Source organism: Lates calcarifer, linkage group LG9, assembly GCF_001640805.2.
Source record: "Lates calcarifer isolate ASB-BC8 linkage group LG9, TLL_Latcal_v3, whole genome shotgun sequence".
Taxonomy (NCBI): domain Eukaryota; kingdom Metazoa; phylum Chordata; class Actinopteri; family Centropomidae; genus Lates; species Lates calcarifer.
This window is the reverse complement of record NC_066841.1, coordinates 19647003-19669376: the sequence shown is the minus strand read 5'-3', so window position 1 is coordinate 19669376 and position 22374 is coordinate 19647003. Positions and strand designations below refer to the sequence as shown.

The window sequence follows — 22374 nt, the reverse complement described above, 5'->3', positions numbered from 1 at the left end:
GTCGGTTGAGAAGATGAACACCTTTCTACCCTCTGACCATCACTTAACTCTGAAGTATAGTCTATAGTATAATCCAGGACACTCCTGTTTGTCTGTGAGGATACTGGTACAAAGAAATGTTCAGTGAGGAATTTACACTCCTGGAATCATCAGCTTTGTCTGTTTCTTTTCGTCAGTAATATTATTATTATTGTTAGAGCTGTTGCTATGGTAACTGCATGTATATTCATAGCAGCATAGGCAAACATATGTAGAGTTAGCATATAAATGATTAAAGTAGCTAAATGTCAGTTGTCTCTTTCCAGGTCTGGAGAAAGGCAGTCAGTACAGTTTCCAGGTAGCAGCCATGACAGCCAATGGAACAGGTCCAGCCAGTGACTGGTACACTGCTGAGACACCAGAGAACGACCTGGATGGTAAGCACAGTGAATGTGTGTGTGGTAGCAGTGATCTGTACAACAGCATGTTAATACCGTCAGTGTCCCAACACATACATAAATATTTAACCAGTTAAGGTCTAAGATTGTTGGATGGAGACAAGATTTGCCTCAGGGGAGAAGGGAGGGAGGAGAGGGCTGGATGGGGAGAGAAGGGGTGGCAGGCTGGAAAGGAGGAGGCAGAATTTAAAGACAAAGGGGAAGGAAAAGAGGGAAATGTAAGTTGCATGTCCATGAAATTTGCTGTTGATCATCAAAAATGACAACAAATAATAAAAATAATATTCAAAAGGTAACTCTTTACTTTAAGGCCCCCACCTATCATTTTTAAGCAGTGACATCTAATAGGTGGTTTATCACATGGTACAGTAGATAGACAGACTCTGGATATCACAGTTACATTTGCTAAGCAAAGGTATGAAAGGATTAAATTCCATTTCTATAGCAAACATTGGTGAAGAAAAGATACTCAGGGGTTTTCCTTCTTTACTTTTGCCTTCAAATATAAGAGCTTGCCTATAAAACTCTCCCTTCCTCTGCTTCTTTCAATTTACATTGTAAATGCCCACACAAGCCATACTGCCCACATTCAAATAAATCCTTGGACAATGTTGCAGTAAAGTGTCTGGCATCACCATCAGGTGCTGTAAATGACATATTCCAAAATATACAAGACAGTAAGCAGGCACCTTGAACGCTGGAAGAATCATGAAATGTTATGTAACGGGAGGACAGTTTCAAATACCAACAAGGCTTTAGATGAGGTCAGCAAATGGTTTATCTAGGGAACATATTATTTCACAGAAGGAAGAAAGTAAAAATGAAAGAAAGAAAGAAAGAAATAAAAACAACAACCAACAAATGAGCTGCCAGCTCTTTGAGTTTTGTCACCCCATAATTTCTATCAGAATAATTAGAAAAGCTGACCTCAGGCTGAAGCTCACAGGAGGACACTCTGGTCAGCAGGAAGCTCCCGAGATAAAAAACAAACACATCCATGCTAACTGTGTTTACAGGCTGGGACAGAGGGAGACGCAAATCTCATTTCAATGGATTATCACTCAATAAAGGGATATGGAACGTCCCCCCCCCCCAGGACCAAGATCACGCTAATCTGATCTAATCTGATGCTGAGGAATAACACAAAGTGTCAGGGCTTATTAGGGTTTAATACACAGCTAACAGGGTTAGCATCTGTTAGCTAAAGGGGCTCTAAATACCTGCTACTGCAGCTGCAGACAGGGTTAGCTTTTGACTGCTGGTGGTTGAGACCAAGCATGTAGCCAGGACAACAGAAATACTGAGGTTAGGAGTCCTAAGAACTACAACCACGCTATTATCTTCTACTTTGTTGTAATGTTATATTGTTTGTGTTTTTGCAGAGAGTCAGGTACCTGACCAGCCCAGCTCTCTGCACGTGAGGCCGCTGCCCAACAGCATCATCATGTCATGGACGCCACCCCTCAGCCCCAACATCCTGGTCCGGGGTTACATCATTGGCTACGGAGTGGGAAGTCCCTATGCCGAGACGGTTAGGGTGGACAGCAAGCAGAGATACTACTCCATCGAAAACCTGGGTGAGGACGGTTGTGTAGGAAACAGAGCCAGCGGACACCCACAGATCCAGAGTTAAATGAGGAGATGAGGATTAGTTCCATCTTTATGTCTTCAGTGCAGAAGCAAGTCCAAAAGGCTTAGCACAAGCAAAGCAAGCAAGGGGAGTAGCTAGCTAGCTAGCTAACAAAGTCTGATTTATGTTGCATTATTGCTTTACTTAATACAAAAAAAGAGAAAAACGATAGTAACTTAAATTTATCTTACAGTGGTCAACTGATCTGCTGCACTTACATTAGCAAAAGTATCACTTGCTAGGTAGGCTACGCTGGGACACGCCTCTGATGGATAAGCATCATTTTACCAGCTTTCCAGACACTGACTGTGCTGAAACAAAGTAACTGTATTTTGTTTATTATAGCTTTAAGCTCTTACAACCCACTCTTCACCAGCATTGTACAGTCACAAAATGTTTGTACTAGGAACAATGAGATGAATTAATATGTAACATATATCAATGGACTCTAGTCTTTTAGGTCATTTAGATAATTCAGGCATTACTTAAGCAGATGTTAGAGTTTCACAGTGGCTTCTAGACACCTCAGAAGATAAAATAAAACTGCCTGTCAGTCAGTGATGGACAGACTCAAGTCGGGTTTGGGCCATTTTGTTGTGTCAAGTATCAAGCTCACATCAGGTTTGGGTTTGCTTTTGGTTATCATGCCTCCACGCTGGCAACTGCCAAGATTAAAATTTGGTTGTCAAAGGTCAAAAGGTCACTGTGACCAAAAGAAAGTTTTATGATTATTTGGATTTTATTTATCTAGCTAGCTGCTCCACTGTATCATATTTTCTAATTCAAAGCCCTCTTCACTCTGACCAGAATTAAATTCTGGTGGAGAAATATTGAATCTTTTTATTTACTGCTGGAGGTGCTCACGTTTTAACTCACTGAATCTAAAACATACCCAGCATGCCTCAGCCAACAAAGTGCCAATATTGACACAGAGCTCCCCTGTTCCATTAATTCATTATGATGATGAAATCCCCCATTTAATTACAATCAATAATTTAAAGGAATTTAATAAGAAAGCTGCTTGAGGTGGAAATCTAATTGTGAGAGGTTGAAAAAGAGAAAACATCCTCTCCAGCGACCACAACAAGCAATTTGCATGCCAAAGAAGACAATAACAAATTGGGTGAATTTTCATGCACAGATGAAAATTCCTGTCTCAGGTCTCATAATAGAGTAGTAATGAAAAAATAAAACCCAGCTATCGTGTCGTATGCACACATGGGAGCGAGTGCACATATGTACCCGACATTTATAATTCATGGTGATCATTAATTCATGTGGCGAGGCGTCTGGGGAGCGGAGCAGGCGTGTTTGTTTAACTGATGTGAGCGTTTGACGCCACAAGGAGAGAACATGCAGCATCATCATATCAAGAGTGACGAGCGATGGCAGGATGAGCCGCTGCATGACAATCAACTCATACATCTTTAGTCCTCTGCTGTCTTTGTGTGATAAAGTGAGGTCAGGACTGAAAAAAAAAGATGTCAAATCCTCCAAAACCTGGAGGAAACAACTTTTGCCATTTCACTATCAAAGTGGGAAAGGTTACATATTCAAATGATAATGTACTGTACTGTTGTATTTACTAAAAATCATTTTAAATCACTGTCTTTCTCTCCCTCTCTCTTTCTCTCTGTCTCTCTCTCAGAGCCAAGCTCGCATTATGTGATTTCCCTGAAGGCATTCAATAATGCTGGAGAGGGAGTTCCTCTGTATGAGAGTGCCGTCACTCGATCTCTGACAGGTAGGATCATACACAAGACGCTGATAGTAATCACAGTAATCTGTGTTTACAGTATAGTGGTGATGTGTTCACATACAACAGCGTGACATGTAGCAGATGTAATAACATGTTCCATATCAGCCCAAAAGGTTGTGTCAATGTCAGTATATAAAACTGAAAAGTGTAATGTGCAGCATCGTCAGTTGTGCTTATACTGGCAGCAGTATTATCAGCTGTAGGCTACTTGTAGTAGAAGTATTAGTGATAGGGATCTTAACATTAATATTAGCAGAAGAAGGATTAGGTCAAAAAGCAGTACTAGAAATAGAAGGAGCATTAATATTATTATTAGCAGTAGTATAGTAGCAGTTACGCTACTAGTAGCAGTGGTAGCAGACAGCACTACCAGTTGATGTAGCAGTTGTCCTCAACATATTAGTGTTTTGTAAGTACATAGCAATAAAAAGCAGTAGCAATATTAGGTGCTGGGTTGCGACAGTGGTAGCAGCAGTAGCTTAAGCGGCACCTTTATTGGTAGCAGTATGCTTAGCAGTAGCAGTATTATTTAAAACCAGTTAAAGGTTTTAATGTTGTGGCTGGCTGAGCAGTGTGGATGTGCTAGAGTACTGTATGTATTGTCTCTCCCAGTTGTATGTGAGTTTATAGTTGTAAGGACGTGAAAAAGTTTGTAGTTGAAGCTTTGATTAAGATTTTAAAGTGACACTAACAGTTTGGTCTGAATCCAGCAGCACTGAGTCCTGAAATATTTATACTGAGGAAACTGTTCACACATCAGTCACAGTCCATCTGTGTGTGTTACACATATGAACTGTAGGTAAATGTGAATATAGCCTATGGTCTGTGTATGATGGGTTACACTCATTGCGGTTCCTGTATGTGTGTGCGTGTGCAGTGTGCATGTGCGTGACTCATTAGCTCTTCCTGCAGACTATGAGCTGTAGAAGTGAGATAAATGAAACACATCCAACTCTCAGCCAAGTTTCATCTTATGAATTAAACAGCCGACCCTCCGCTGCTCACCCTGCAGCTGCAGCTGACATAAATCCTTTATTACTCTCATAAAAACGCCACATTTCTGAGGTTTTTCAACCCTCATCATGGGATGATAGTCACAGGAACAACCCGCAGCAGAGACCATTTAGTTCACCACAGTTTCATAACCATCATTACAGGATGTTTTCATGGCAAAACTTTTCAAACTAAAATAATTTTTAACTGACACTTGTTATCTTTGATGGAGGTTTCTTTAAGAGAGGAAGGAGAAATGAAGAAGAATAACAAAAGAGGGGAGATGAGGGTTGGATACGGATTCCAAAAAGAGAAACAGCTGGTCAGGAAAGGAAGAGGGCAGAGGGAGAAAGAGAGACATTTGATGGACTTTAATGCAAGCTCATGGAAAGAGGAGGGAGGCAGAAAAAGAGAGATAAATGACAGCAAGGAGAGAAAAGAGATGGGACTGAGGGTATGTCAGTGGAGAAGAGGAGGAGAGACATGGGTTTAAGAAAGAAAGAACAAAGAAAGAAAGAAAGACTGAGACTCAGCACAGTGATTTATTAATCTTCTACAGTTGGTGTTTTGCTGAAACACCTTGTAAGGTTCCATGTTCATAGTGAACATCAAAGGTATCAGTCTACACGATATCAGCTCGATAAAGGCTCTGCCAGATCACTCGTCGTTCATTTTAGAATGAACTGAGCCACCCCCCTCGTGGCATCTTGGGAAAGAGAAGTGCAGAGCTCTATAAAGATCAGGAAACATGGCCCATTGAGTAAAATATTTGAAGACAATATAAAGACAACTCATGTTGGACAGCTGGCAACAAATATAAATGGATTTTACAACAAGGGTATTTTTTGTATAGTCGTTAAGGTATTTTAGGAATTAGTGAAGCGTTTGATGTGGATGTGTGAAGTCAACAGGGTTGGTAATAGTTACTGGACTAAAATGGATATCCATCTCTAGAAAATCTGACTGAACAAGTATCAAAACAGAGGACTACTGTTTAAAAATAACCACCTGCCTCATATTATTATTTCTCTCATACTTTGGACCAATGGGTTTGTCCTGTGATGTCTGACGCTGGGACATTGGAAGTGGATCCTGTGGGTTGTGGGGTGGGTCTTCCAAGGATGTGGCTTATTTTTATCATGGGATCTTGAGAGTTTGGAGGCTGGGTCAATGCCTTGATCTTTTTGTTGTGTTCGTCATTTCTGAGCAGTTTTTGCAGTGTGACGGGGCACACTGTCTTGCAGGGGGAGGTTACTGCCTTACAGTAAGTGCAGTTGGTATGGCGGGGTGTACTTGATCCACAATATCGTTTAGGTGTGTTGTGGTCAGTGTATGTTAATGTGGAGTTCTGCAGAAACATGTCAACACATCTGGGGTTCTATAGAAATGCTAAGTCACATCTGGAGGGCTGTTGCGATATGTAATCACATCTGGTGTTCTGTAGAAATAGATACGCATATCTGGGGTTCTATAGCATTGCATATACACATCTGCACTGACATACAGATATACATAGATGCATGGATTGAAAAGGTATGCCTGGACTTATCTGGAATTTTAAAGAGATTGTCAAACACATTTAGAGCTCCGTAGAGATATGTAAACTGATCTGGAGCTCTCTAGAGACATACATGGAGTTGTAGTGTGACAGTCAAGAGTTGATAACCTGAGACAAGGTCATCAACAGTGACACAGATACCACTCTTCCTGTCTTGTCATGCTAGGAAAAGCTGAATTCTCCATCACTTCATGGTGGCAGGCTGCTGGAGAGTTTTTTTTATGAGAGCTTTAAAAAATGGCTCGTTAACGGTGGGCTCCTCGTTAATAGACTGCCTCGTCCTCGCCTCGTCGCCTGCACTATGCAGAGACAGAGCTGATCCTCAACCAACCGCCAAGCTCCCATTTAATCAACGACTAGAGGACCGCAGAGAGAGAGAGAGAGAGGGAGAGGGAAGGGATAAGACCAGTATGTAAGGGTGGAGGGAGGAGGAAGACAGGCATAGAGGAAGTGAGGGAGTAAAGAGGGATGAATGGAAGGTTAGAGAAAGAAAGGAGGAAGGTATCAAGGGTACAGTATGTGAGTGCAGGAGGAAAAAAGATATAGAGGATCGGGGAGAGTGGAAAAGAAAGAGGGAGTGCAGAAAAATGTGGGAAGGATGGAGAAAAGAGAGCAAATGGAGGAGGGATGTAAGAGGGTGAAGGGAGGGGAGACAGTAGAGGCAGAGGTGTGGTGGAGGAGGAGGGGGAGGAAGAGGAGGAGGAGGCGTGTCCTGCGTCCTCATTTGTATTCTGTCCTGAGCGGAGCTTAATTGTGATGCTGGACGACCAGTTTAACCACGACACCGCCTGCTGCAGCTTGCCCCGCAGCTCCACACACCTCCTTCATCAATCTCTCTCTCTCTCTCTTTCTCTCTCTCATCAGTCTCTCTCTCCATGTTGGCCTGCAGCTGTACATCTCTCTTCAACAGCAGCACATTAGATGTCAGTGTTGATTCTCTCAGTGGTCTGGTTTAGACTGCAGACACAACAGGACGAACCTGCTTCATCTGTCAGAAGTGATGCTGCCGTCACATTAACTCATGAGGCTGTAGTTTCCACTACATAGTTCATTATTAATGCAAACAGTGGCCAAAAGAGAGAAATACGCAGCATTTCAAGAAAACACGAGCAATTAGGTGAAAGAAAAAGCAAATGAAGAAAACCTGTCGTCCACTTTGATAACACAAACAATGCATTTAAAAGGAATAATGCAAATGAAGAAGACATACACAAATTAAGAAACACATTCACCAATTCAAGAACTCATATAAAACAAATAACACCCTGCCAATTCAGAAACACAAAAAAATTGATGAACAAGCCAGTAAACCAGTGAAACTGATACCTATGATAATAATGGAATTATGGTCTCAGGTTATTAAAGCTAAAATAACCACTACTCACTCTGCAGCATCACTGATGTGGCCCAGTTCATTTTCAATTATTATATGCCTCAATTTACCAAGTACTAGCTTCAAGTACCAGTGCAGGTAGTAGTGTACTCTGTATGTAACCTTAACCATAGTTTAATTGCCTTAACCACAATCTTTCCCTGATCTTAAACATACCGTATTATAACTGTGATCTGGGACAGAAACATGAACAGTCAGATGATTAAACAGGTTTGAAACAAGATAATAGTTAGTCCAGATGATTTAAACCACTTTATTTGGAGGTAAAACTGAAAGTGACATCTGAAATATCAGAAATAATTCCCTATGGAGATCTATGGAATGTTGGATGGAAAATAGAAAATTCGAATGTCAGGCTGCTTTTATTTGTGTCCATGCATTGGTTTACTTGAGAGGGCAGGATCTAAGCACCTGTGTCTAATACCTCATCATCAGTAACCTCTCTTATGAATAAAATTGCAATTGCTCATAGTAACACTGAAACAGCACAGGACCCCATTCACTTTTTAGAAAAACACATTAGAAAAACAATGCTTTTTATCTTTTTTTTGACATTTTGACACCAGAGCACTAATAAAAACAAATGAGAAATGACTTCAGTGCTTAAACAAAATGAATGAATTAGACAGGGTGTCCCGTGTCGCTTAAGACCAGAAGTAGCCTATGCATTTAAGTTTTAAATTAGCAAAATACTAACAACTACAGCAGTTTAATGTGACATGCACATCAATGCAGCAGTAATAATAACATCTAAAATTAATATATAATATTAAAATACTGACAAGTACCATTGTTCAAAAAACATACATCCTCTTACTTAAGTAAGGGTTTGAATTCAGGACTTTTACTTGTAATAGCGGTTTTTCAGTTCACTACTGCTACATTTACTGAAGTAAAAAAAAAAAAAATCAAAATACTTTTTCCACCTTTTCTTGCTTGTAACAACCACCACAATACCACATACTCTAGTGTAAACTGAATACTTAAAGGTTCTTTTGATTTTACTTCTTTCCATATGTATAAAGCCACAGCTGCTTGTGGAATAACCTTAGAAGTGTTGATCTTCTGTCAGGGTTAATGCAAAGGCAAAGGAGAGAGACTGGAGGCGTACAGTCATTTCACTCTGTGCTGAAACAAAGGCTCTGCCTGATACTGTTGATTCATCTGATGTAGTCTACACAAACCAAAGCTCTGCACCGATCAAAGTACTTCTACAGATGTTGTGGCAATTGTTTTCAATTAGAGCCTCACTATAAAATTCTAAGAAAGGGGCCAGGGATTGATTATCTTTGCAGCTATGTGTAACTACGATACACTGATGTCAGTTTCCTTTCAGTCAATTTGTCACTACTACAGCCTTACTATTTGTCACTGTATAATACTGTCAAACACAATGAGATGATCTGGGCAGAGCTTTATTGAAAAAGGTTTTTAAAGACTGTTTTAATCCTGAGCGTTAATTGCAAATGAGTGCTGATGTCCTGAGGTCAGATAAAACGATCTGCAGGGGACAGTTTCACAGTCAGGGAGCAGGATGACCAAAACATCTGGATGACCAAACAGAAAATTTATGCAAACACATTTACACATGCAAAACATTTATGCAAAATATAGACATTTATATTGGGAGTTCCTCATGCATTAGGTGGCTTTGATGGAGGCCAACCAATGTTATAATGATAGGCTAATTTCAATAATCTGGATTGGGGGTTGTCTCTGCTTTATTCTGGCGCTAGCAGCTGCACCTGAAAGTGTTAATTAGGTATGCAAACACATCCCCCCGTGTCAAAACAGCAGCCACATCTGGAATTCTCTGCTTATCTCTAAAGATCTCCATGTGTGTTTACGGATCTCTTTAGAACCCCAGAAACAGACAGTTTAGTTGGCGACTATGCCCTGTGGGCATGTAGTAGGAATAAAGTACACCGATATCAGTAGTCTGTTTAAGCAGACAGGATGTTGGGTTGCCTCTTTAGCCAATCAGATGCAAACTGAGCCAGGCACTTAGATCCCACCCTTTCAAGTCACCCAAGATTTGGATAGAATTAAAAGTAGTCTGATTTTCCATCTGTCTATCCAATTTTCCATGGACAGGAAGAACTGAAAAAAGAAAAAAAAAAGAGTCCAAAATCATAATCATACGCTGATCTAACAAACGGAAAAGTACAGTTTTATAAAACTGGAATTTGCATTTTTTTTCTTTTTTTTAATTCAATTTTAAATTCAAATTCAAGCATGCATGTCACTTTGTGATTAGACAGTTTTTAGTTAAGTATATTCTGGTGTTGTGGTTTTAATTTTGACAACTTCAAACCCACTTGCTGTACTGTTTATGTCACATCAAGTGTGTAGAGGCTGTGTACCTTTCCTGAAACTTTGCATTAATTTGCTATAATTGCTCAGACACATTACATTATATGCTGTGACAAATGTTTATTGTCTCTGTAACTGGGGAAACAGATGTTCATAAGCATAACACCGAACCTAGTGAAACCTTTGAACCAGTCTGCGATGTCAGCATCTCAGATAGTCTAGTTTTGACACACACTACTGTGCAAAAGATCGCATTTAAAACAGGACCAGTTCTCCTTGGTAAACCTATACACAGTTTTTCAAGATACCTGACAGGTAAAGGTTGTTTCAACCTAAATGACCATATAGGTTGCTCTCACCCTCTGAAATAACCTCTCCTGAAATGGTGCCCCATCTGTTGACTCCTTGTTCTTGTCTCTGAAGATAGTTCTTATTTTTGTTCAGACGCCTCCAAGATGGCCCTGCCTGCTGGATAAGAATCTAAATATCTAAAGTGCCTAAGACTAATGATGTGGAGCCTGAGGAGAGCGGTCTGTTCAGCTCTAGACTCAAAGATGATTTGTTCCAATTACACTTACAAAATCTGTGTGTGCATGTGTCTGTCTGTGTGTTTAAAGGCACAGAGATAAAAATAGATGTTAAAACCCTATTTTCTGTCACAGAGAGACAGAGATCAGCTTCCTCTGGTCTCATTTCTGCTCAGTTTTCTAGAAATGAGTGAGAAGAGAACCTGTCTTGACTTCTGCTGTCCTTCTTCTCAGATTTATTCTTAACATTGTATTTAATATTTGTAGATTTTGCCATTCATTATTCCTGTTGTACTGTATTATTCTACTGCATTATTCTATTCTATTCACTGACTAGATGTTTTTACTTATTTAGTTGTGGTATATTTTCTTTTTTATTCCATTTTCCTACCTTCATGTAATTTTGATCAGAAACATTATTGGAGTAACAAACCTCACAGAGATTTTCCTGCATTAAAAATCTGCATCTCTAGCTGCCCTGCAGGCTGTTTTACTTATCAAATGCGTAAGACCAAAAATAGGGACTCAGTTGAAATTCATGTCAGTGACTTTTCAGTGAACCAGATGACAGTGCTCTTAGCTTCAGAGTTGATGTGTATTTATTTGATATTTTTATTTATCTGTGTCACTAACTGTGTTTCAGCTTCCAGTAGGTTTGCCTGTCAATAGATCAGAGGATACTGAGCTGGAATCAGCAGACTGGCTTCAATATTTTATTCCTCAGTTCAGTGTGTTCAACTCTGTTCATTCCAGCTCTCTATTAGCATCTGTTAGCGTGTATTTCATGTTCTGTTGCCTTCAGGTGCTTCTCCAGCCTGAGCTTCCGGGTTCTGAAAACATATTTATCCCTCCCGTGAAGCGTTCAGGTGCTGTATGTCAGCAGTTACTCTTTGTTTATTTTTGTACACAGTGGAACAGCTAATTATTAACATGTAAACGCAAACCTGAAATTTGAATCTCACATATATTCCCATGATCCTGTTTATTTACTTTACTAAAACATGCTGAAATGTATAGTGTTTATGAAAGCACCTGAAGGCAACATCTTTGATCGTCTGGAGCCACAGATCCACACAGATGGGTTTCATTTGTTAAAATTTTTACAAGCCGAGACTGTGAATTGACATAATGGCTGAAAAAACAATATTATGCTGGGTAAAAAGCTGGTATCTCCAAAACTCTCAAACAATCAGTTACTCCTGTATTAAAGTCTAAAGTCTATGTTTCATCCATCCCGACCTCCTCTCTATGTGGGCTTTGTTACTATATAGGCTGAGAATGTAACCTGACCTCCTCCTTTGCTCCGGTCATAATTACTACAGCCACTGGAGGACTCCAGTCACTTGCAGATAGACATTTTGTTTTGGGGAATTTGCTGAAAAGGCCTTCGCACACGCACATTAGATGTTGCTTAACAATAAATATGGGTCTTAAAACACTGCTGCACAAACAGTAGTTTCCAAAAAACAATTGATGTAGTGGTGCACTACAGAGGAAGAGGAAACCATTCTTAGTTTTAAGTAATAAAAAACTTTTCATGTTTTTAGACCCTCAAGTGTTGGATTTCAACCAGTTTCACTCCACTTAGTTTTGTGCTTTAAGCCCCCCCCCTTCTGTGGATCTGTGGCTACACTCCCTGTTTAGAGTCTTTTGTCTCTTACTGTCTTCTTACTCACTATCTTTTTCTCTCCTCTTTTCTCTCTATTTTTTTCACTTCCTCATCCATCCACTCCTCCCTCTCATATTTCCCTCCTCTCAAATGAATATGACTGTCCGTTGCATTACATTTTCAAACTTGCATGCTATCTTATATATTCATTATGTTTGCTTTTTTTCTTTCACATATGCATGCACAATCCAACCTTAATCTGAATATATGCTTCTATCATTCATTGCTCCATATAAACCTTCATTATCACATATTCATTACACTGTATGATTTCATTAATTATTCCCAAACACTGTGGTTACCGTTAACCGCTCAGACCCCATAGACCCATCTGAGGATGACCTCTTCCACCTCTTTGATAAATACCCCACTCCCATGCCAGACACCAGCACTCCCATGATCCCCCCGGTAGGAGTCCAAGCCGTAGCTCTGTCCTCGGATTCCGTTCGAGTCTCCTGGGCCGACAACTCCATGACCAAGAACCAGAAAGCATCTGAGGTCCGGTATTACTCCGTCAAGTGGAAGACCAGCTACTCCACCAGTGGAAAGTACAAGGTAAACACAGACAATCAATCTGACATTCATGTAGAGCTGCGCTACACTGATTCTTAGTTTAATATTGTCTCTGCCAGAGGTGTTGACCTGACTTAGAGATGGATCAGACTCAAGTCCATGGATCTGTGTGCAGCAAATTAACACCTAATTGTCCAGGTAATAGATTCAGAGTTAGTCTGAGCAGACATCACCTTGTACGATCAGGAGTTATAGGTGTGTTTGATTGTGCAGACTAGAAACTTGGACTTGACTTGGTACTTCATTTGGGTTTTACCTGTATTGATTTGGGGCTCGACTTGGAACTTGTTGATCTTCACTTGGGACTTGACTCAGAACTTCCATTCCTTAACTTGGGACATACCAAATAATGACATCTTAAGGATTTGAGACTTGATTTGTTAGCCCTTGACTTTGGACTTAAACTGCGGCTTATCTGACTTGATTTCAGGTTTTACTGGGGACTCAGCTGTCTTGACTGCTGGTCCTGACTCGGGCCTTCATAAGACCTGAAACTTACTTATAACTTGCGGAGCTGCTACTTTGTCAAACCTCAGTTCTCTTACAAGCAGTCCGACGATTCAGTTATAGTTTGTCTGCAGTAAAATGCTTAAGTTTTTGCATGTTTTTTATTATGTCCCCCTCCCTCTGTCCTAGGTCACCTTATTACTCCTTCTGAACAACAAAAAGAAAATCAAATCAAATCAGCTCCACCACCTGCAGCTATTTGATTATCAGCTGATGGATTTTAATTGTCATATCCTGCCACCTTGTGCTGCTCGCTCATTTAAAGGAGGTTTCCCTTCCTTTGCTGCTATGTATCAAACGGCTTTCCAACAAAACTAAAGGGAGCACAATGGTAATCGTGGAGGATCAATAAGTTGATCTGAGCAGAAAACACACCGGAGGAAAACTGAACTCTGTATGTGTTTACTGGTCAAGAAATATCTTTAGAAATAATCATGGCCAGAAAAAGCTTAGATTGTTTGGCAGTGCACTCATAAAAATCTTGTAGTGCAAGATAACCTGGAATAAATTTGATTCAATGATCTTGTCATGTTCCTCTGTTTACCTGGTAAGACCTCTTTTCCTTTAACAAAACTTCAGAAGAACTTTGACAATAATCTGAACTCTCCTTCAAAAACACTGGAAATAGGAAATCTATACAAGGGCAGACAGTCTGCTCACCTTAATAAAGCACAGATGAAGGGAGAGAGAGTGAGAGAAGTCTTTCTCCTTTTCTTTCCATCAGATTCTGAAAATAAGACATTTTCTTGGTGCCACAAAGACAAACAGGAGTCTGGTCTTAAAGTGAAAACAGAGTTAATGCAGCCACAGGGGCTTGTTAATATTTACTGATGTCAAAGTAATAGAAATAAATAATAAAAAGTACAAACACAAGGACAGGCTGACTGTCCCCACAAACAGGCAGGAAATATGAGGACATATATGTACATATATACTGTGTGTGTGTGTGTGTGTGTGTGTGTGTGTGTATTGTATTGTAACAGTAGTTTAGCTCTTGTCTTGATAAACAACTTTACCTTTTCCCTCAGTTTTATTCTAGAAACATCTTAATTCTACAAATGTGTTGTGTGTCCAGTCCGCAGACACCACAGCACTCAGCCACACCGTCACAGGCCTCAAACCAAACACCATGTATGAGTTTGCTGTCATGGTAACCAAAGGTCGCAAGTCCAGCACATGGAGTATGACAGCGCACGCCACAACATATGAAGCAGGTATGTCTGTCATGGACACACACTTATATTTTTATTTCTATCCTTGTGAGAGCCCCATTGGCTTAACACATCCTCTAGCCCTAGCTCTAACTCTATCCTAAACTTAACTCTAACCTTAACCCAAATTCCTGAAAAGTCTGAATCTGAAATCTCAACAGCAATGAGGGTTCTGTTGTACAACAAATCCCCTCAAACATATAATGGTACTGAATCAGGTGCAGATAGATTACATATGGGTCATAGGGTGGGGTGCTGAAGGAGGCAGCAGCAAATTTTGTTTGGCTTGGTCATACTGTACACTTGTATGATACAATTCGGCTTTACTTTGTAGCTTAACTGTTCCATCATTAAGTGGACTTTGAGGTAAGTATTTTCTTGTCAAAACTACTGTTCAAAGATTAACTTTTACACTCAAGATTGTGTTTAGTCTTAGATTTTAAAAATAAGTGGGTGGCTCATTTAGTTTTTTTTCAATTCTAATATACTTTTACTCTATCTCTTGTTTTTCACCAACAGCTAAAACACCCAACTGAATGTAAAAAAAGTTCAGCATTTCTCTTGGGGATTTTAAAGTAATTCTGGGAAAAACAGGGAAAGACTGAATGAGGTCAGGTTCAAGTAACATAGGTTCACCAAAACAATATGGGTGCCAAACTTTTTTTCTTTCCCCACCCTGAACAGTAATTACTTTTAATAAGGTGTTACACAATACACAGAACTCATATTTTGGTTCAGTGAGGTGTTGTGGTGAAACTCCCCCACTCTCCCCTGCAATAACACGACAACTGTCTGCAACAATGAAACCCAACCACAGACTGAAATCAAAATGTCAAGGTATCCCTTTCAGGATGTTTACAATCATGTTTGTCGGATTTGTCATCCAATTAAGTGTGAACAACATTACCCCTGCTGGCTCCCCGGGGCCTGCTGGAATACATTGACATTCATAGCGAACAGACGGACTGAGTCCACTCATTCCCTGCAGTCATCAACCAGTCTGGACACACAAAACACTGAAAACAGCCTTTACAGCAGTTCATAACACCTCTGCTTTACTATTAGAAATAATCACCCACTGAGTCTAAAAGACACCAGCTGAGTGACATTATATTATATGTTTGTATTTACCTCTCACCAGAGACAGAGTCAGTGAAATTCTACTGGACAGATGCTGTGGATTTTCCTGCTCCCTGGAAACACGTTAGCGAAAAGTTACTGACCCTTTCCATTGTAACGCAGTCTCACTCTTGATCTGCCAGCCAACACCATTGAAAAGCTGATTGAGCCGTTGTGGCTGAAGACTACTTCTGAGCAATCTGAAGCTTGCTTTTGATGAGTTGTGAGGTGTCAGCACAGTCAAAATGGATTTAAACTAAGGTCCCAACAAGAGTTCATAACTCTGTGCTGCTGTGCCGGGCAAGAATTGAGTCTTTAGACAAGTTTTGCTGGGTTGTTCCAGTGCCATGTCCTCCTGAGGGAGCTGATATTTTAAAGTACCTACAAGTCCTCCAAATGAAATGACATAATGTTTGCAACTGTCCTCCAAAATTACTTACATATGATCTGACATCCTTACTGGTGGGACTCATAATTAGCTGTCAGAGAGCCACATTTCAATATTCTACAGCTCAGTTATAAAATTATTCTCTATTTCAATTTTATCTGTATGTGATGTTTTCAATGCAACAATCACATAAGAGGGCAGGTTTTCAATCATTTATAAATAAAAGAATAACTGTTCCACGATGTTACCCTGAGGGACCCTGCAGGTTATGGGCTTAGAAATGGAAACTACCCATTAAACATCCACCTTTCAAAATAAACTTGTCACCAATGACTCTTAATTTGAAGATTTATGGCACGGCCTTCGTGCAGTTCCCAACATAGCTCTGCCCACTTCCAATCTGTCAAATCAGTCAGAGTACTTGAACAACCCTCTGTGGGTGCTCAGGGCCTTCAATTGGTGCGAACAATAATTTTGTGAGATTTAAGTTCACTGTTTTTGGAAAGAGGTTGATGTCTCATTTGAATCCTAAAAAAATCCTAAAATTATTCTTTTGGTGATGCAGATCAGGCAGAGTAGTCAACCACTCAGTAGCATTGATTATAAATTGCAGATAGCTGTAATTATTTCAGTATTGAGTGCTAGAACCGCTACTTTTCCCTGACAGGTATAGGCACACTGTATGTTCCCAAGGTCTCCCTCTGTATTTATGAGAAGTACAAAATGTCAGCACTCAGCTGGAACTTTTAATTTCCTCCAGCACATTGTGTCACTTTTAACAAGTGGTTTCATTAAACGCTGAGACTTGCCCTGGTGTGAAACTTAAAATAATTGTCATTAATCGCATATATGTATAACCAGGAAACACATGAAGTTGCTGCGGCTGCCACTTAGTTTCAATTGTGACAGTTGAGTAGAAAAAAGCCTGAGTCCCTGCTGTGAGTTTTAGTGCTTGACATTCTCCCAACAGGAGTGATGCAATAGGGCAGTTCAGGAAAGTGATGGAAATTATCCTCTGCACAAATCTCAAGTTCAAACACTGCAGATTACTGGAACTCAAGAAAGTCACACCAAACCCACATACAATATAAACTATTGGGAAAACCCACATTCATTAAGACTTACATCCAACGATAGGTATGTTTTTATCATTGGCAAAGATATGAAGGCTTCTAGAACTTATGAAATCCAGTCAGCTGCCAGGAGAAAAGAAAAACAGAGACTATCTGACTGAGAAAGAAAATCAATGGACACTATAAACAAAATTCACCTGGGGAGGTTACTGCAGAGCATCATTGGAAGCTAACAGCCCAAGAGCACATTAGCAGAAGCATAATTATAAATCAGAATAATATTCCATTGTCATTACCTAGTAGTGGCACAGAAACAGGACTCCAAGTTACCAAGTTAGCATGTAGACATTTAGGTCAAACCAGTGCACCTAAGTACAGCCTCATCGAGCTCCTAACATTGGATTCTTAGTTTTGTTTTAAGTTTGGAGGCTAGCTGTTTCCCCCTACTTTCAGTCTTGATGCTAACATAAACTAATAGACTCTAAGCTATATAGCCTCATACTTAATGGACAGACACGAAGCAGATTTATCTTCTCCTTTAGTCTCTGCAAGAACATAACTAAGTTTATTCCCCAAAATACAGAAAAGTCTTCTGTTACTTGCATTAGTTGCAATGGACTTGTTGTATTTGAATGGACAGCAACAGTACACTGTGAAACTGTAGACTTCACAACATAAATGAAAGATGCTTTTTTCATTTTGAGAAGTGTGTGTGTTTGTGTCCCCTTCTGCCAACTGAAGCCACAAAAATAGCTTTTCCTGCGGGCTGTATGTTTATAGACCAATGTAGTTGCTGTAATATGGAGAAAAACTAGCACAGATGTTGTATGTGTAAAGACAGCCTATATAACCTAACCACCATATATCTTAAATCAGTAAGTGACTTCAGGGAATTCTCTTATTAGGTTCAAGATTTGTTTGGGCAGAGTGCAGGAAAGACAGAGCCTGAAAGTGGGTGTCTCTGACCAAAGCATGAAACAAGCACTGGTTACCTGCAACTACAGTATGCCATCAACTCATGATTGCTAGATATCAGAAAATAATCTTGTGATTAAATTAATGAACCTCACTCTCATCTCATTCTACCACCTTTAACACTGCTTTTTTCTCCTCTTCCTGATTATGCATTAATGGACAGCTCCTAGCTCCTGCTCCCAAAGATTTGACAGTGATCAGTCGTGAGGGACGACCCCGCGCCATTTTAATCAGCTGGCAACCACCAATGGAGGCTAACGGGCGAATCACAGGTGAGTGATTACTTAAACACACCAAATCACAGGGTATACAAAATTCAAAGTCACACTCTCTATTCACCAGAGGTAACAGTTATTTTGATTTTCAATGAACCTGCTGATTACTGTTCAGTTAATAAAGTAATTATCTGTCAGATTTCTTAAAGCAGAACAAAACATTTATCTCTTACATTGATAACAGCGTTTGAAAGTACAAGAATTCAGTCGTGGCTCTGTGTATCCAGAGTATCCTGTGTATTCATACACGCACACACACACACTTTGTTCTATTGTTCTCTCTCTTCCTCTTGGGCGATCAGCTCGGCTGTAAACCTGTATGTTTTAACAAGCTCTGCTGCTCCTGCAGCGTCCCAGAGGACGATTCAAATGCTCCCTGCAGGGATAACAGCACAGTGCAGCACAACACACATATTTTTATATTTTTATACTCTGTCTAATTCCGTCTTTTCTTAAATTCCATACATACCACATTTACCACTAAATGTCTGTCTGTCTTTATTCTGTAATAAAACTTCTTTCATACACTCTCTAGGCTTATATTACAGCTGTATTTTTCTCACAGTCCCAAATCTGATATCACACCTTAAATACAAATATGGGAAATTTAAATTCAGCATGTTACATTGAGAATGAGTTGAATCTTTTTGCCAAACACATTTAACATTTTTCCTACAAACAGACGAACATGATGATGTTTTTTAAGCTCTTCTGACTTTTTATATATTCCTGAGAAAGAAATCGCCTCACACCGCATGCTGCATAAGAACACGATCTTGTTTTCAACCCTGTCAATCGTTTGGCTTCTTGTCCGACAGGTTACATCCTGTACTACACACTGGATAAGAACATGCCGATAGATGACTGGGTGATGGAAGCAATCAGCGGCGACCGGCTGACCCATCAGGTTGTCGACCTGAACCTTGACACGGTTTACTACTTCAGGATTCAGGCCAAGAATGCTAAAGGAGTTGGTCCGCTGTCTGAGCCCATCCACTTCAGGACAGCCAAAGGTTTGTCATAGTGTGTATGCGCGCGTGTGTGTGTGTGTGTGTTTGTGTTTGTGTTTGTGTGACTAAAGATCAAGACCTGCTTTATCTGTAAATGCATTCCTTTGAGTTTTCTGACTCCCTGTTTCTCTTTCAGTGGAACATCCAGACAAGATGGCCAATGATCAAGGTTGGCTTCTTTCCCTACTTGTATGTGTGTGTGTGTGTGTGTGTGTGTGTGTGTGTGTGTGTGTGTGTGTGTGTGTGTGTGTGTGTGTGCATGTGAATTTTAAGACATGCATCATCTCAAATGATTTGCAATTTTAAGGAAATATGTCATCATGTCTCATCCTCCCATAATTTTTCCATCTGATTTTCTAGTCATCATCAAATCATCCTTAATCTTTGAATCATCATTGCATCTATTTTCTCATCAAATTGTCTATAATACACAGTTCACAGCTTCAAATGTTAAAATCCTCATTTAATTAACTCTGATCTACAAACCGTCTTCTCATTTCATGTCTTTTTATCTGATCATCTCTGATTCACATCAAATTATCCACCAATTCTGTCTGATGTTCAAATCATCTCCAAATAATCTATAATTTGACAAGTAACAGTCATTTCTTTAACTAGTTATCATCTTCATTTTTATCTGAATTCCTTGTCATGTTTTTCTTAAATTATCTTTGATCTTGAAATGGTTGATGTTACTTATCATTTGTGATCTTCAAATCATGTTCCATCTTCCTCATCTCCTTTTCATTTTATTTTTCCTCCCACCTTCAAATCAAGAAGGAAACGTGATGTGTGTGAGATTGCATGTCGAATAGATAATGTTGCTTAACATAAGCAGATGAATCTTGAATTGCATCACATATTCAAGAACAAATTACAGCGACGTTCACCAAATCAAAGGTCAAATGCTCAGAGGGCCACTTCACTGCCCAGAGGGAGAATGAAGAACCCATGCTCTTGCCCTATGTAATGTAAACTCATTAATTGCCTGTTGCCGTGGCTTGAGTAATCTCCCCTTCCATCCTTCCTTGTTGCTAGTCACTTTTAAGCTAGCTCCTAGCATCTACATTTTAGCACACAACTGTTGTGGGTTCAAATGTTTTCTTTTTTTTTTTCTATCTAAGAATTCAGGGACAAAAAGAATTTCTCTGCTGTGATTTACAGTTCAGAGGTTATGTGCATATAGATAGACTAGGCTATAACTAGCAACATGCTTGTTTGTAATTTCACGCCTGAATGTGAAACTCATGTTATGCAAATCAACAAAATGCCTGAGAGTTTAACAGCTGGAACAGATATTACAATGAAAAGAAGGAGTAGTCCGATTCTGCACATTTGACTGCTGGAACAAAGTGACCAGCCCATGTGATGCAGGAGTATTATAGAGCCAAAAAAGTACAGAGGTGGATTAACTGTGCCAGCAATTACACTCATTTTAATTAACTGAACGGAGGCTGACCTTACCGAGCATTTATCCCACATTAATCTGATTCCTCAACCACTATCATCTGAATAAAGGAAAAGAAGGATGAAGGGAAGGAAAATGAGAGGAAGACAGTAGAGAAAAAAAAAGGATGAATAGAAAGCAGTAAGCAGGAGAGAATGTTAAAGAAAAGGTTAGGAAGGAATGAAAGAAGGATGAAGGGAGGAGGGATGAAATGAGGGATGAGCCTGGTGTGATGATGGCTGAAATCTCAGCATAACGAGAAGGAGAGACGGAGAAGAGAAATGTGAGAACAGAGGAAGTTACTCCATTTTCTTCTTAATTGAATTTATTTTTCACTTTATGCAAACAGCCCTGACTCATCAAGCCCAAGGAAAGTCGTTTGTTCATTGCGTGGCAAAAATCATTTTTCTTCTGGGAGAGAGAAATAAAAGGAGAGTGAGAGAGAAGCGAAGAGGATGGGTGTTGTAATTATTAATGCGGACATATGAGAGGCGATGGAAAAGAACTGTTTACCATATTTAAGTTCATCAAATTAACTCAGACATAATTAACACTCTGTTCTCTGGTTCAATTCATCATCAGCAGCAAACAGCAAGCAGAAGGGGACATGATGCTAATGAACACTCAAAACTTTTTTAGTTTGCTTCAAGAAACTTTGAAATTTCACAGCAGCTCAGAGAACATGATGGGTGATTTTGTAGCTTTAATGTTTAATTTGATCTTTTTCAAAGCTTTTGAATTTTGACTGTAAATAGTGTTAGTATCATTCTGAAGCAGATTCCCACAGAAACTCTTATCATGTCAGGCACAGAAATCATATAGTGTTGCATCATTTGAAGTTCCTAGCCAACACCAGCAAACAGCCCCAATGTATTCTGGTCTCAGTGGTGGGCTGTCAGGGTCAGCAAGGCCTTCTCTGCTGGCCAAACACTGTCACAATCACTGAATTATACTTTTATATATTTTTTCATTAATGCTATATGTATTAATTGTTTCCAATAGTCTATTCTCTTCATCTCATTTCCTCTTGGCTACGCTGCTTAAGATACAGTCTGTTTATGTTAGAGCTTTTATCCAATCAGATTTCAGCCTGTGTTGCAAGTTGACAGAAATCTGCCTTGGGGCCTTCAGAATCAACAGTGCAGGCTCCGGTAATTTAAAATGAACGGCAGTGAAACTTGCTTCGCGGATCCTTTAATCAATCAGATTTTGAGTTGGCGAGGCCAGGGCCATCGAGCAGGCCTTCGCTAACACCAACATTTTCAAGTCATTTGATTGGATGGACGGTCAGAGAGCGTACTGGTCAGGGCTAACAAACCAGCATCTATAGCTACTAGTTCAAGCTAAAACATGTTAGTGTAGATTTAACAGCTGTTTTTGAACCCACAATGGCTGCACGACAAGGAGGAGTTCAGTGACTCTGTTGTAGAGGTTATCTGTGAGTCTCAGTTCCAAGCTTTAAGTCCTTTTCTGTCACTATGGAGGCTAACGCTGAAAGACGAGTCTGCCCACTCGTA

The 22374-nt window shown here is 39.8% G+C and overlaps 1 protein-coding gene across 1 annotated transcript in view; it reads left to right on the top strand.

The window, feature by feature from the left end:
• The window catches only part of dcc (DCC netrin 1 receptor), a 239746-nt gene that overhangs the window by 148596 nt on the left and 68776 nt on the right, over positions 1-22374 (top strand). Inside the window, 8 exon segments of the mRNA XM_051072616.1 lie at positions 306-416; positions 1820-2014; positions 3716-3811; positions 12596-12834; positions 14435-14573; positions 18296-18397; positions 19219-19413; positions 19547-19579. Coding sequence (XP_050928573.1) covers positions 306-416; positions 1820-2014; positions 3716-3811; positions 12596-12834; positions 14435-14573; positions 18296-18397; positions 19219-19413; positions 19547-19579 — 1110 coding nt within the window.